The sequence below is a fragment of the Anolis sagrei genome, chromosome X (assembly GCF_037176765.1).
Source record: "Anolis sagrei isolate rAnoSag1 chromosome X, rAnoSag1.mat, whole genome shotgun sequence".
NCBI classification, from domain to species: Eukaryota; Metazoa; Chordata; class Lepidosauria; order Squamata; family Dactyloidae; genus Anolis; species Anolis sagrei.
Window position 1 is genome coordinate 25,682,623 of NC_090034.1, and position 16,819 is coordinate 25,699,441.

Consider the following 16,819-nt stretch of genomic DNA (forward strand, 5'->3'; position numbering starts at 1 on the left):
AAGTGATGTTTAAATATTTGAAAGGTTGTCCTGTGGAGGAGATCAGTGGGTTCCAACTGCAGGGAAAGTGATCCCACCTAAACATTTTAAGATAACTTCCTAATAAAAGAACTGTTAAACCAGTGGTTCCCAACCTTTTGTTGACCAGGGACCACTTGACCAGGGACCATTCTGCAGGTCAATCTGTTTTTGGTCAACTTTAGACTTGACTTGGTTATTTGGGGTGCTGATTCAGAAAATTATAATGGATAGACCACCCAGCTCTAGTTTCTGATACAGAACATATGCCATCCAGTAGTTGCCATCTGCTCACCCACAGAAAACCATATTTATTAATCTAGATCTGATGTGGTCTATCCAGTGCAATGTTCTGAATCAGCACACCAAATAACCCCAAGAAGAGGCCTTAAAAACAAAGACATCAAGAAATTTTTTTTGGTTGGTCTGTGTTATTATCCATGGATTTTGTTAACACTCATGTTAAAAAAAAAGATTCTGCGATTGAAAAAAATACAAAAAGCAGAGCCCAAGACCCAAGAAACTGTTCCTAGCAGCTTTAATAATAATCATAATAATTACTTTGGGGGACTAAACAGGGTCTTACAGTGGGCTGCTTTCCCATTCCAACTCTTGTGTTTGGCAATGGGAGTTAATAATAATAATAATAACAACAACAACAACAACAACAACAGATGCAGAAGATCTAATGACTTCTTTGTCCAGTGAACATATGGAGCCAGAAGAAAACGCAGGATTTTTTCAAGACGATGAGCATGAAGAACCTGTGACCATTGCTTATACTACACCTGGCACATTGGACACAAAGCAACAAGAACTTAAAGAAAAAAATGACCTTTGCTGCATTGAAGGAAGAAAGGCAAAGACTGCCAACATTGAAGACAGTATCAAGAAAACATCTGGCACCTCTAATGAAAGATGTGAATGCTGCACTTGCAACTATTGAGTTAGCAACAATGGAAGAAACCAGCCAGCTTGCATACAGCACAGCAGTGATTGTAACACAAGAACTGGGGATACAACAACTGAAACCCGCAAGAAAAATGATTGAAAAATCAAAATGGAAAATAAGGCTGGAGTTAAAATTCAAGAGCCTATGATCCGATGCAAGCAATCTAAAGAACACGAAGGAGCAAAAACTGAAGAATGTCAAAATAAAGAATAACCTGATTTAAAAATATTGGTTGAACACAAGAAAAATTGAAGAAGCTCTTGAGATTGTGAAACAACAAATCACGGCAACAGCCAAAAAAGTTAAGAGATATGAAGCTGGAGTCATCTAATACAAACAAAATCAACTTTTCCAGTTTGATTAGAGGCGGTTCTACCAAAGTCTGAATCAGCGGGTGGCTGTGAAAAATGGAAAAAAAACAGGAAAACAGTTACAAAAGCATTCTAGAAAGATTTGTGGGGAACAGAAAAAGGTTACAACAAAAAAGCTGGATAAAAGACTGAAAATAAATTTTCAGAGAACAAAATGAGAACCTTGGAAATAATAACAGAAATGATCACTGAAAGAGTGAAGAAAGTCAAGAATTGGACATTACCTGGCAATGATCAATTGCACAGATTTTGGCTTAAATATCTGATTAGCCTGCACTCAAAAATGGCCAAACAGTTCAATGAGATGCTGCAAACTGGAAACATCAGCAAAAGGATAACAGCTGGGAAGACGTATTTGATCCAGCAAAAGGGATAATACCAGGAAACTACAGGCCAATAACATGTCTGCCTACAATGTTCAAACTGCTGACAGGCATAATAGCGGATCAAATACAGGATTACTTGGAGGAAAATAACATCTTGCCAGTAGAACAAAAAGGCAATAAAAGAAGAAGTAGGGGCACAAAAGATCAGTTTCTAATTGACAAAATGATACTGGAGAATTGCAAAAGGTCTTTGTGAGTGGTGGCAGTGGCAGATTGTTAGTAAAGACATTAAACAAGGTCCGTGCAAGAACACTGCCTTGGGGTAGACCATTATTTTGCCTCGCATGATTGCATAACATTGTGCCCTCCTGTTTATTTTATTTTATGTTATATCTCCCTCTACGTCCCACCTCGGAGTCTGAGATCATCTGGGGAGGCCCTGCTATCGACCCCACCACTGTCACAAGTGAGGCTGGTGGGGACGAGGAGCAGGGCTTTCTCAGTGGTGGCCCCTCACCTGTGGAACTCACTCCCGGGGGAAATCAGGGCATCATCATCCCTCCTCGCCTTTAGGAGAAGGGTGAAGACTTGGTTATGGGACCAGGCCTTTGGACACTCCGGCAACTAAATCAGACAACCAGGCGAGTAAGACCAGGAGGATTGATGAAGTGGAATGTAAAACTAGATCTATGAGTAGCGAACGCTGACCATGTAAGAGGAGAAATTGGGTTTGTATTTGGTTTTATTGATTTTATTGATTTTATGGTTATAATGTATATTCGTTGTTAACTGTGTATTGATGTAATTCTGTGTTTGATTGTCTTTATGATGCAGGCATCAAATTGTGCCTTTGCTTTTGTAAGCCGCCCTGAGTCCACTTCGGGGTGAGAAGGGCGGGGTAAAAGAACCCCCAATAAATAAATAAATAAATATGGAAGGGACTACCAAAGGCCATCCAGTCCAGCCCCCTTCTGCCATGCAGGAAAAGCACAATCAAAGCACCCCCGACAGATGGCCATCCCGCCTCAACAACAACAACAAGAATTAAGAGTCGGAGACCCAAAATGGCTCACAATTAAAAACATTACAATACAACTTCGAATATACAAATATACAATAAAACAGTATTATCATTCTACATTATCAGTAGTATTATAATTAATATATTAGTATTATTATATTACAATATTATTATATACAATACTGCAATATTATTAGTATATTGCACTACATTACAATATTATTGTTAATATGAGATATATATTAACCTTGTCTCCTGCACTGTGCTAATAATATAATGTAATATATTGTATATACATATAATATTGATGATATTATCATGTAATACAATAAAATACTAATAATATGATATTATAATTATATATTTTATATTACATGTAATATTATCATGTAATATATAATACTAATATTGTGCTATGGTAATAATATATCTTGTATTTACATATTACTTGTAAGCCGCTCTGAGTCCCCTTCAGGGCGAGAAGGACGGCACATGAATGTCGTAAATATAACGCACAATATATTATTAGCATATCACAATATCTGTATTCTATTGTATTATATTGTACTATCGTGCGATATTTTTAGTAATATATATAATATACAATATATAATACAAGCTACCTATCCGAACGTATCTCTGCCTACGAACCCACCAGGACTCTAAGATCTTCTGGGGAGGCCCTGCTCTCGATCCCGCCTGCATCACAAGCACGGCTGGTGGGGACGAGGGGCAGGGCCTTCTCTGTGGTGGCCCCCCGGCTGTGGAACACCCTTCCCATGGACATTAGATCAGCTCCTACGTTAATGGTGTTTCGAAGGAAACTAAAAACCTGGCTGTTTGAACAGGCATTCGGATAAACAGTGCAATGAATATGATGAATATAGGAACGGAATTACGGACGACGAATTGGATCACGATTCTAGTGACGAGACGTTAAGGTGTTGTATTGATGTGTCATTACTTTGTATACTATGCTGTTAATGGTTTTTAAATTGTATGCTGTTATGATTGTCTTTTTGCTCTTGTTGTGAACCGCATTGAGTCGCCTACGGGCTGAGAAACTGCGGTATACAAGCAAAGTAAATAAATAAATAAAATTATAGTGGCGTCTTATTATTATTATAGTGGCGTCATAGGGTTATAGTATGTAGATCATAAGGACGCTTTGAAACATACATGAACGACATATAGGCAAATGCAGGCATCCCCCAATCCAAAGCACTGTCCCTTTAAGAGTCTTGCCGTCGCGCATGCGCCTCCCCATAGTGTCCTGGCGTTTTGCCCTCGACTATCATGGCGGCGGCGGCGGCGGCGGCGGCAGCAGCGTGGGGCGGAAAAAGGGCGTCGTCGTCGTCGTCACGTGACGGAGTCAAGATGGCTGCCTTCCCCTGGTAAGCGCTTGTATGTAAGGAAAGGGGAGGCGAAAAAGGTTTCCTTGCAGGGCAGCTTCCTGCCATTCCTGCCTTCCTTACCTCTTGAGAAGGGAAGGGGAATGGGAAGGACCCTCTGAGGATGCATTTACAGCGTGGAATTAATGCGGTTTGACAACAGTTTAACTGCCAGGACCCAATGCTAGTCTTGAGTCCTGGGAGCTGCAGTTTGGCAGCAGGGGCCAGGTAGAACTGCAGCTCCTGTCACTGATAGAATGATAGAATAATAGAGTTGGAAGGGACTCCCAAAGGCCATCCAGTCCAGCCCCCTTCTGTCATGCAGGAAAAGCACAATCAAAGCACCCCCGACAGATGGCCATCCAGCCTTAACAACAACAACAACAACAATAATAGAGTTGGAAGAGGCCCCAAAGGCCACCTAGCCCAACCCTCTGCCATGCAGGAAAGCACAATCAAAGCACCACCCCACCCCGACGGATGGCCATCCATAATAATAATAATAATAATCAATAGAGTTGGAAGAAACCCCAAAGGCCATCCTGGCCAACCCCCTTCTGCTTTCATGCACGGAAAGCACAATTAAAGCCCCCTGACAGATGCCTATCCAGCCTCAGTAATATTAATATTCATAATAATACATAGAATTGGAAGAGTCCACATGGACCATCCAGTCCAACCCCTTTCTGCCTTAATGCAGGAAAAGCACAATCAAGGTATCCTCGACAGATGGCCATCCAGCCCCTGCTTAATGATTAATAATGATGATAGAATTGGAAGAGACCACATGGCCCATCCGGTCCTACCCCCTTCTGCCTTCATGTAAAAAAGCACCCTTGACAACTGGCCATCCAGCCTCAACAACAACAACAATAATAATAATAATAAATAGAATTGGAAGAGACCACGTGGGCCATCTAGTCCAACACCCATCTGCCTTTAGGAAAAGCACAATCAAAGCACTCCCGACAGATGGCCACCATCCTCTGTTTCAAAGCCTCCAAGGAAGGAAGTTTGTTTATTTTATTTTATTTATTTCTGGAATTTCTATGCCACCATTCTCCAAGCGGAGCCAAGGCGGTACACAGGATCATTAAAATATACAAAGTATATTTTATACAAAATATAAAACCTTACATTACAAATTTAGGCAAAATGTCAGGAGAAAATGCTACTGGAACATTGTCACACAGCCATAAAAAAAACCTCATAGCAACCCAATATTAAAATGGTTTCTGACAGCATCCAGTTGGTGCCACTGTTGATCTAGGTTAGGAAAGGAGCATTATATTGGGCTTGTTGTTAACCGCCTTCAAATCTTTGATTTGTGATGACTCTATGAATGAGAGACCTCTAACCTGCTCAGTGTTGAGACTTCTTGGCTTTTAGGGAGAATTCAGATTTACATACTGGAAATACAATCTTGACTTCAGGGTCTTTGATAGCAGTCCTTCCAAATCTTAGCCTGAATGTTCAACTGCAAAGCCATCTTTACATTTTCTTTCTTGTTGTTCTCCAATAATCTTCCCAAGTCTTTGGTATTTTTTACTAGTCATATCGTATCACCTTCAGATCTTAAATTATTTTCATCATTCACAGATCTACTGATCTCTTCTTGAGTTTAAATATGCACACATATTTGCCAGCATTAGGCCAGTAAGCCTATACTGTCAAATTATTATGCGCCAGTCATTTACTTTGCTTTACCTTCATGCTCTCACTCATATTTATTTATAATTAGATTGCCTCCATGCCTAGAGCTAGCATTCATTTATGTTTATAATATGCTGCTACCTGATGCTGATGTATTGTAGCCTTAAGAATTTAAATTAGGGATTTATTTATTTATTAACTACATTTCTATACCGCTTTTCTCACCCCTGGGGGGACTCAAAGCAGTTTACAACATAATAAGTGGCAAATTTAATGCCTCACATATATATACAAATCACATATCTAAATCCATAACATGTAACTGTAGATAAAAACTGTTAAAAGTAGAAAAAAACATCAAACATAGACATAAGCATGAAACATATTATTGCTGCAATTAACAATGTAGACCCCTTGTCTTCTCCCCCCCACTCCCCAACTCTCTCTCCATAGCGTTTCAGCCCTTCTTTTTATACCCTTCCTGCTCCCCCCATATCCCAACTCCAAAAACAGCCCAGCCTGTGATAGTATGGAAAAGACCTTGAGGTTATTGTTGATTTTAAGTTGAACTTAACCCAGCAGTGTGATTCTTCAGCTAAGAAGGCGAATATGGTGTTTGCCAACAATAATAGAACCAGTTTCCAAGTCTGGGAAAATTATTGTGTCACTATGTTCTGTATTGGCTAGGCTTCTTTTTCAGTACTTCATTCAGTGTCTCATTTTAAGAAGGATATGGATGCATTTGAGTGGTTTTCAAGAAGGGAGAGGGTTGCCATAAGCTGTAGACAATAACAACATATATGAAGAAAAGTGCAAGGAGCTGAGTGTTTTCAGGCTGGGGAAGAGAAGACCAAAGATGACATGACAGCACCATTTAAATTCCTGAAGGGCTGTCACAGAAATGAGGATACCAATTTGTTCAGCCCAATAGGATAGAGCCAAGCCCAATGATTTTAAGTGTGTGTGTTTCTGTGCCTTCCAGTCACCTGTTGACTTATGGCCACCCCATGTATTTCATGGGGGTTGCTTAGGCATGGAATGCTTAGAGTTGTCTATACATCCCAGTACCTACAACTCCTTTAAATCATGGTGAATTCTCCCCAAACCTCTCTAGTATGTTCAATTGCTGATCAATTCCTCTGTTTACTGTGTGCCATAGAAAAGAGTAGGAAAGGGTTAAAGGAGAGACAGTGTGCAGGGTCAAGCAAATCACACCAATGGAGAGAGTAAGAAACACTGGGATGTCTGTGGTGGAAGAAAAATAGAAAATCTAGTATGGAATTGTCCCCGTACTAAAGCCTTCACTTGGTTGGTGGCAGTATGACATTTGAAGAGGACATTGGCAGGGCTTGGGCTACATGTTTACTGCACTCTCTATAACCTGCAATGTCATTGGAAGGAGGGCCATTGGTGTCTCCTGCATAGTGGGAGCTATAGCTATTTGTGGAAGTGGGAGTCTGTCAGTGTATGGACACCCCAGCCACATACACACATACTTTTATTATGTGTATAGACAGATAGATTGTTGTTGATATATGAGGGAGGGGGATCAATTGGCCAGGTTAAAGCTAAAGACCAGAAGTCACTTCTGGTCTTTAGCTCTAAGTGATGGCTTCAAGGTTTGTTGTGTGTTTTCACATTGTTTCCAATTTATGACAACATAAGGGTTTTTTTGTAAGGTTTGTTCAGAGGGTCTTGGCCTTTTGAGGTTGAGAGCATATAACTTGCCCAAGGTCACCCAATGAGTTTCCATTGCCAAGCATGGATTCGAACTCTGGCCTCCAGAATTGTCCTCCAATGCTTATTTGGGCCGACTGAAAATGCTGCCTTGCTAACCCAAATGCTTTGCTCTCCATTGTGAAACTCTTTACAGATGCTAATTTTCCCAAGAGGCAAGTAATGCAACAACAGTGTTGAGGGGCATTGAGAAAAGTACATTCAAGGGAGTATTTATGCTCATGGAAGGCAGGAAATGGGAGATTAAGAAACCTGGAGAGACAGGCATGTGTGCTTTTGCTGGATTCTCTTTTAACTTCATGTATAGCGTCTCATTAGAGTGTACAGCATTCCTTTTTAGTAACACCATTTAAGTCTTTGTTCTGAATTCTTCAGAATGTTCAAGAGAGGGCTGATGAAATGTGTTGGAGCAAGGACAACTAGGCTGCCCAATTCCCTTGGTGTCCAAAGTACGGGTTGAGTCCTCCCTCTAAATTTTTTTTCTTTGGTCCTTTTTAAAATAAGTGCTGTCTCTGCCAGAAATATTTTGTGGCCTTTTTAGCAGCTTGTTTCCTTTGTAAATATGAGCGCATTGGAGCAAATCAACAGAAATAATCTTAGCAAGTGTTTTGTTTTTTTTAATGGATGAGGTAGTATTACATTGTTGACATTTAAAATGAGTAGGAGCAAAAGTGTGGGACAATATGCAATAAAATTAAAATTAAACATTTGAATACACACATGATATCGAGCTAGAATTTATAGGCTCCCACCCAGGAGAGAGGAGCCCTCAGACCCACCAACGAGAGTCCGGTACTCTGGTGAGCAAAGGAAAGAGCCAATAGAATTTTCCCAGATTTTTCCCAATAAATCTCACCAAAGTTGAAGAAAAGCCACCGAGTTGTATTTATTTCGTCCAGCTGGTACGGATGTCAAACCGCGATAGTTCGTCAGGAGAGACATACCATACAGGGTAAAACAGTACATTTTTATAGGAAATACAAGTCTGTGAACTTTGAATTCCCCACCGCCCGCCCACTTGCCGGCTTGGCGCTGAGGAGGCTGGGAGGAGGCTTGGCTGCCTCTCGAGCGCCTTAGCCAATCGGTGAGTTCGCGCCGCTTCGGCTTCCTGGCTGATCAGGAGAAGGATAGGTGGGATGAGCAGGAAACAATGGGGATTGAATTTATTAAAATTATTAATTATTTGTCCATGGGCTGGCGAGTCCCCTCGGGGGTCTTCTAGCTGGCCAGGTATTGTGATGATAGCTGAAGATGAACATCTTGTGTCTGGCGGAACCACCAGAATCCGGATTTTCTTGAGGCTGAGATATGGAGACAGTGGGTGTAATCTGAGTAGCATTTTCGGCTGGGAAGTGAACAGAGAGTGAAGCAACCTGGGGCTGTTTGCCCCTTTGTGAAATGATGGGATCAACCGAGTGGACACTTCCCCAGGAGGACCGGCTCTGAGGCCTGGGGGGTGTATCCTTTGTTTCTGCCATGCAAGGAGTTTCTGTCCGGATTCCTTAGTCAAAGGATTATCTTCCCAGAGAGAAGCTTCCTCTGGGCCCTTTGTGCCATATTGGGGTCACAAGAAGTGGCTTTTCATATTTTCATATACATACATACACATAAGGTTCAGGGGAGATACATAAGGGATAATGAAGCAAAAAGGAATTTCATATACACCCATCGCACCCACCAGAGTCCAAAAGAAAAAGTTCATAATCGTGAAATCATATCATCCCGTAATCATGAAAGGGAGTCCACAGGGCTTGGGGAAGAAGGTCCAGAAAGTTTTCAAAAGTCCTTGAAAGTTTGGGAAAGTTTATCAAAGTTATAAAATCCAGGAAAGGCAAGTGGGAAAAGGTGACCCAGCATCCACGGAGTCCTTATGAGCCATCTGCCAATGTTGGAGATCAAGATTCATGGAGAGAACTACAGATCCCTCCACACCAAGGACCAAGGTGGCCTGCTGACATCTTGCGGTCATAGGGGGCAACCGCGACAGTCTTCCAAGATCAGCAGGCTCCTTGGACATCCACAAAATGGTGGCAGCAAGGCAACGTCTTTGGAAAAACAGCTGGGCTCTAGGTTGGGGTTTCAGAAACAAAAAAAGATTATTCCCAGGGCAGAGGCGGCAGCAGGGCGAAACCGAGGTAGTCATTAGTCTTAGAATTCTCCCCGGAGAAGGGTGACACCATTTTTGAGGCGATCAGTTGTCTCGCTGATATGGGGACCTGAGGGGGTTTCTGTATCCGTGGTTTAAGGGAACGCAGTTTCGGCCTCCCTGGGATGCGAAAATCACATCCCAGGAGGACAGGGAAAAGAAAGTTTTATGGAAAGAGAAGTTTGAGGCAATAAAGGGACCCAAAGTAACACTATGGAGAGGAAAAAGGTTACAATTAATTGATACTTTTATTGGGGGGATTAGTTACAATGTTAGGAAAGGGGAAAAAGTGAAGAAATGAGGAGGCTTCTGAGTTGCAGCTGCTGCTGTGGCCACGTTCATGCAGGTTGGCCCAAGCGTGGCAATGGAGAACTGAGGAACTCCCTGCTGCAGATCAGATCATCTTGAAACAGGGAGTTCCGGGTTCGGCCTCTCTCTCTCTCTCTCTCTCTCTCTCTCTCTCTCACACACACACACACAGAACATTACATTACAGTGGCAATATTAAGTTTACACAAGGATGGGTAGAAACAAGTGGCAAGGTGCTCAAATGCTATATTTTCTATGTTTTAAGGACTTAGCAGAGCATAAAGTTTTAGCATCACGAGGGTCTCTCTGTCAATGTTTAAGTTTATTGAACATCCGTTTGATCCAGCCTCTCTTTGAGAGGAGGGATGTTTATTTATTCAGTTGCTTCCAACTCTTTGTGACCTCATGGGCCAGCCCAGGCCAGAGCTCCGTGCCTGTCATTGCCACCCCCAGCAATGACAGGCACGGAGTCAAGCCAGTCACTTCAAGGATACCATCCATCCATCTTGCCCTTGGTTGGCCCCTCTTCATTTTTCCTTCAATTTCCCCCAGCATCAATATCTTCTCCAAGGTCTCCTGTCTTCTCATTATGTGGCCAAAGTACTTCATCTTTGTCTCTAATATCCTTCCCTCCAGTGAGCAGTCAGGCATTATTTCCTGGAGCATGGACTGGTTTGATCTTCTTGTGGTCCAAGGCACTCTCAGAATTTTCCTCCAATACCACATTCAAAAGCATCTTTCCTCCTTTGCTCAGCCTTCCTTATGGTCCAGCTCTTGCATCCATAGGTTATTATGGGGAATACCATTGATTTAACTTTGCGAATCTTTGTTGCCAGTGTGATGTCTCTACTCTTCACTATTTTATTGAGATTGGTCATTGCTCTCCTCCCAAGAAGTAAACGTCTTCTGATTTCCTGGCTGCAGTTTGCATCTGCAGTAATCTTTGTGCCTAAAAACACAATTTGTCACTGCCTCCATGTTTTCTCCCTCTATTTGCCAGTTATCAGTCAGTCTGGTTGCCAGAATCTTGTTTTTTTTTTAAAGTTTAATAGCAACCGTTCTTTTGCACTTTTTTCTTTCACCTTGGTAAGAAGGCTCCTCAGTTCCTCCTCATTTTAAGCCATCAAAATAATATCATCCGCATATCTAAAGTTGTTAATGTTTCATCCAGCAATTTCAACTCCAGCCTTGGATTCATCAAGCCTTGCACATTACATGATGTGTTCTACATACAAGTTGAATCGGGAGGGTGAGAGTATACAACCCTGCCGTACTCCTTTCCCAGTCTTGAACCAGTCTGTTGTTCCGTGGTCTGTTCTTAATGTTGCTACTTGGTCCTTATACAGATTCCTCAGGAGACAGACAAGGTGGTTTGGTATGCCCATACCACCAAGAACTTACCACAATTTATTATGATCCATACAGTCAAATGCTTTAGAATAACCAATAAAACAGAAATAGTTGTTTTTTCTGAAGCTCACTGCCTTTCTCCATTATTCAGTGGATATTGGCAACTTGGTTTCTCATAGAATCATAGAATCATAGAGTTGGAAGAGACCTCATGGGCCATCCAGTCCAACCCCCTGCCAAGAAGCAGGTGTACTGCATTCAAATCACCCCTGAGAGATGGCCATCCAGCCTCTGTTTAAAAGCTTCCAAAGAAGGAGCCTCCACCACACTCTGGGACAGAGAGTTCCACTGCTGAACGGCTCTCACAGTCAGGAAGTTCTTCCTCATGTTCATATGGAATCTCCTCTCTTGTAGTTTGAAGCCATTGTTCCGTGTCCTAGTCTCCAGGGCAGCAGAAAACAAGCTTGCTCCTTCCTCCCTGTGGCTTCCTCTCACATATTTATACATGGCTATCATATCTCCTCTCATCCTTCTCTTCTTCAGGCTAAACATGCCCAGCTCCTTAAGCTGCTCCTCATAGGGCTTGTTCTCCAGACCCTTGATAATTTTAGTCGCCCTCCTCTGGACACATTCCAGCTTGTCAATATCTCTCTTGAATTGTGGTGCCCAGAATTGGACACAATATTCCAGGTGTAGTCTAACCAAAACGGACTAGAGGGGTAGCATGACTTCCCTAGATCTAGACATTATGCTCCTATTGATGCAGGCCAAAATCCCATTGCTTTTTGTGCCGCCAGATCACATCGTTGGCTCATGTTTAACTTGTTGCCCACAAGGACTCCAAGATCTTTTTCACACGTACTGCTTTCGAGTCAGGTGTCCCCCAAATCTGTATCTTTGCATTTTGTTTTTTCTGTCTAAGTGGAGTATCTTGCATTTGTCCCTGTTGAACTTCATTTTGTTAGTTTTGGCCCATCTCTCTAATCTGTCAAGATCGTTTTGAATCCTGCTCCTGTCCTCTGGAGTATTGGTATACCTCCCAATTTGGTGTCGTCTGCAAACTTGATGATCATGCCTTCTAGCCCTTCATCTAAGTCATTAATAATGGTACCCTGCAGCACTCCTCTCGTTCCTCTGCCTTTTCTAAACCCAGCTTGTACATCTGGCAACTCTCGCTCTATGTATTGCTGGAGTATACCTTGCAGGATTGTGAGCATTACCTTACTGCATGTGAAATTTCAGCTGAAAGTGATGACAACTTGCAGTAGCCCGCTCAAAATAAGCTGAGATACCTAACACAGTAAAACATGCAGTTTTATATACTTTACAGGTTCAAAATCCCCCCCCCCCCCAGCTGCACTTGGTTTTGCTGTGATTGGCTGAGCCAGTGGGGCTTCCTGGAGAGGCGGGAGTTTGGCATGCCTCAGCCAATGAGAGGGCACTGGCTGCCTCAGATTGAGATTTCTCTCTGTCCAGTGGTTGGAGAGGGCCTGGCAGGTTTCAAAACAATGGATGAGGTTATGACTGATCAAATGTCAAATATCCCTGGTGTATGGGCACAATGATCCTGATAGGTCTCCTGAAACCTTTATTGTCCCTTTTGTATGCAGTCTCTGATCGAGCCCAGTATCCTGAACACCAAGCTCCCAAGCAAGTCCCAACAGAAAATACTGTTCATATAAGTGTCCAATGGCTGGGAATAACAAAGGGGAGACGGTGGCATGGTATCCCATGACTGGAAACTCCATGCTGAGTTGGCAAATGTCATGTAGTGTCCAAACAGTAACACAAAGGAAGGGTGGTCCATCTGGCTCCTGTTATCCTCTGTGTCACCTGGGTTGTATGGGTTCCATTGAGGCATGATGTTGGCTGATCTTCCCAGGACAGGAAAAATGCGGGCAAAGGTCATTGCAAGAACAAGTTGGTGACTTCTCCAATAATTTCATAAAGTGATACAAAGGCATAGAAAAGATTATACATATACACACATGAGAAGCTGTGGTTACAAGGGTACCCCATAGGCCATGAGAACCTCAAGGGGCTCCTATCTCTCTCATGCATCCCATGGGGGAAGAAAATATGAAATTATAGAAAAGGATAGTAGGGTCCTAGGAAGGCAAGGACACTAGATGGGCTGATCCCCCTTGGGAAGGAAAACACACACAGAAAGGACCTGTGGGTGAAGAAGGGAGATCCTCTAGATTTCCATATCCACAGAGGGTTTGGGCTGACACAGGTGATGGGATAGGGAATCCAGCATAAGGGAAGGGATTGTGGGGTAGGTAGTTATTGGATAGAGGAGAGACTGGAAATAAATGGCAAAGGGGGGAAAAGGAATCAAAATGGGGCTTGGGATGTTTTTTGACAGACTATCTGGTGGATGATGGTTTAGATATGTGTGTGTGTTTTGGTAGGATATGTTTTAGTCCAGCATCAGTAAAGGTGAGTCAAAGATTATACAGAAAAGCAAGAATAGGCAGAAAAGATACATTTTGGATTGGAGAAATAAAGGCAAGATTTTAAAATATAGATATATTTGACTTGGCTTTTCAAATAATGATGGTCTTTACACTTTCCTCCTTCAGGCATGCAAGACCAAGAAATTACACCCGTGAATTAGAATCATGCAGGCTGGAGCCTGTGTCTGTGGAGTTTGGAGACTATCATCCACTCAAACCCATCATTGTAAGTTTCTTCTATTCTATTGCATCAAAAAGTATGCATTGTTATGTTGGCCTGTGATCGAGCAAACTGAGAAGTCAGAGGAGGAGAAACCATGTCACAGGAACAACAAATAAAGCTTGGTTGAGGAACGTTTGTCCCTTCAGATGTTTTGGATTTCAGTTCCCAGATGGGCCCATGGTCAGGGATTATGGGAATGGAAATTCGAAACATCTGGAAAGCCAGCTGTTTTCCATTTTTGCAAGAAAGTAGCGATGCCCTTTTGGCTGTGGTATTCTCTAGAACAGTGGTTCTCAACCTGTGGGTCCCCAGGTGTTTTGGCCTACAACTCCCAGAAATCTCAGCCAGTTTACCAACTGTTAGGATTTCTGGGAGTTGAAGGCCAAAAACATCTGTGGACCCCAGGTTGAGAACCACTGCTCTAGAACAACCGTTTCAAGCCTGTTTAGCTACATCGCTGTACACATTTTTGCCTAGTAACAACAAAGAACCATGTAAGAGAAGCGGAGCTGTACATGATTATTCAGTTTATAATGGTAATAGAACTTCTCGTTATCTCGTTGTTTTAAATCAGTAAAGACCTGATCTTATTTGGGAGGAGGCACTATAATAATAATAATCATCATCATCATCACCATCATCATCTTTATTTATACCCCTCCATCATCTCCCCAAGGGACTCGGCGCGGCTTACATGAGGCCAAGCACAACAACACATCAATAAAACAAGAAAGCAATAAATAAAAACAATACAATTAATATAAATCACATATATTGGATTTAACAATTCAGTAATTCTCCAAGCATGATAAAATCTATTTCTGATTGCAGCTTTAGTTGTATCTGTAAGTTAAGAGGTAGTAGATAACATCTGCAGCACAGATGTTTATCTGACCTTGATGAATCGCAGAATCATAGATTTGTACGAGTCCCCAACTGCCATCCAGTCCAAGCCCTTGTTGCCAGGCGTGAGAACCCAATCAAAGCACTCCTGACAGCCATCCACTCACTGCTTAAAACTTCCAGAAAATGAGGCTCCTTCATGCTTCGAGGCTGCAGTGTATTCCACTGCCAAATAGCTCTTACCATATGGAAGTTCTTCCTAATGTTTAGATGGAAGTTATTTTCCTGCAGTTTGAATCCATGGCTCCATTGTGTCCTTGTCTTCAGGGCAGCAGGAAACAAGCTTTGCCCCTTCCTCCTCAATGGGACCTCCTTTCAAATATTTAAACATGGCTATCATGTTCCCTTCTTTCATCCTTCATTTCTCCAAGCAAAATATACTGAAATACAGTCATCTTAAGCTCTGTTCCAATGTTATGTTATCTAGCTAAGATATTAGAAGTGGCATATGCCTCTTTCACTATCCTAAAGGTAAAGGTTTCCCCTTGAAATGAAGCCTAGTCTAGTCAGACTTTGTGAGGTGGTGCTCATCTCCATTTCTAAGCCTAAGAGCTGGCATTTTCTATAGATGCTTCCAAGGTCATGAGGCTGGCATGACTGCATGGAGCGCTGTTACCTTCCCGCCAAAGCGGTACATATTGATCTACTCACATTAGCATGTTTTTGAACTCCTAGGGCTGGGCTTTAGCACAGCTGGCTAATCATCAGCAGAAATATATCTTACCAATCAAAACATTGGCAGTTCAAAGCTTGGGTTGAGGTGAGCACCCGACCTTCAGCCCAGCTTACTGTCCACCTAAGCAGTTCAAAAACAGCTGTGAGCTGTGAGTAGAGAAATTGGGCACTGCTTAAGCAGGGAGGTATGTTACGGTACTATAAAAGAAATACCAGAAAATGCTGACGATCAAAGGAAGGAGGAAGTCTGTGATCAAGGGCTCTTCGTCCTAGAGGATGGAGCGACAGCACCCTCCTGTGGCTGGAATCAAGCACAACCTCCAGGACGCTGAAGTTGGGGAAAAAATACCGACATCTTCAGAATTGCTAGTGCTGAATGTAGAGCCTTCATGTGTAGAGGAATCTTCGTGTTTGAGAAGGAGAACTTTGGAAGGAGCAGGACCAGCATATTGCCCTCTTCACATCTTCATGTAGGCAGGACAGCATAACGCTAGAAAAGGCTTAGGCTTCCCTTAATTCAATAAGTATGAGCAAGACTGTGTAAATGCTATAGATGTAATCTACCATCTCAAATCTGAGGCAAGTCCAGCCACATCTGCAGGTCTCTTCAGACTGTCATAAGAGGAGAGTAAAGACACAGGGAAAGAAGTCTGGTATGCTCCCTTCCATGAATATTTATTTTACTTTGGCAATATGCTGCCCAAATAGGACTCTATTTTGGAGTAATGTGGAGACATTGAGTCACACTGACTTATTTAGAATAGCCACTTGATTCCTAAAATAAAATTACAGTAAAAACTAATAGTATCATAAATGACACATGGTTCTCAGAAGGCTTGATGTTGTCTTGTTTTCCTTCTTTTTATCCCTCTTTCTCTTTTTCTTGCCTAATGGAGTGAAAGCTGGACAGAGGAAATGTAGTGGAACTGTCTTTTCAATAGAACTGAATTGTCTCTGTTTGCTGTATCTTCCTCGTGTTCTTTCAGATCGCTTTGGCAACTGTTATGTATTTCACAGGTCACTGAATCTAAGACAAAGAAATTAGGACGTAAAGGAAGCACGTCTTCTACATCGTCGTCGTCCTCCAGTTCCATGATGGATCCTCTGAGCAGTGTGTTGGATGGCACGGATCCTTTGTCATTATTTGCAGCAACTGCAGACCCAATGCTGACTGTAACTATAGTTATTCTCTCTTTTTTTTTTCATATAATCCAGTTCAAATCTGGATTTTATATGTCAGTGTAGATGGGGCCTCAGTTTAGCCTATCTCATAGGGTTGCAATAA

At 42.2% G+C, this 16,819-nt stretch overlaps 1 protein-coding gene across 1 annotated transcript in view; it reads left to right on the forward strand.

The window, feature by feature from the left end:
* The first annotated feature begins 3,994 nt into the window (after positions 1 to 3,994).
* VPS35L (VPS35 endosomal protein sorting factor like) overlaps positions 3,995 to 16,819 on the forward strand; it is a 73,097-nt gene continuing 60,272 nt past the window's right edge. Inside the window, exons 1-3 of the mRNA XM_060786294.2 lie at positions 3,995 to 4,082; positions 13,860 to 13,959; positions 16,552 to 16,707. Coding sequence (XP_060642277.2) covers positions 4,066 to 4,082; positions 13,860 to 13,959; positions 16,552 to 16,707 — 273 coding nt within the window. The 5' untranslated portion in view covers positions 3,995 to 4,065. The remainder of the gene's footprint in view (positions 4,083 to 13,859; positions 13,960 to 16,551; positions 16,708 to 16,819) is intronic.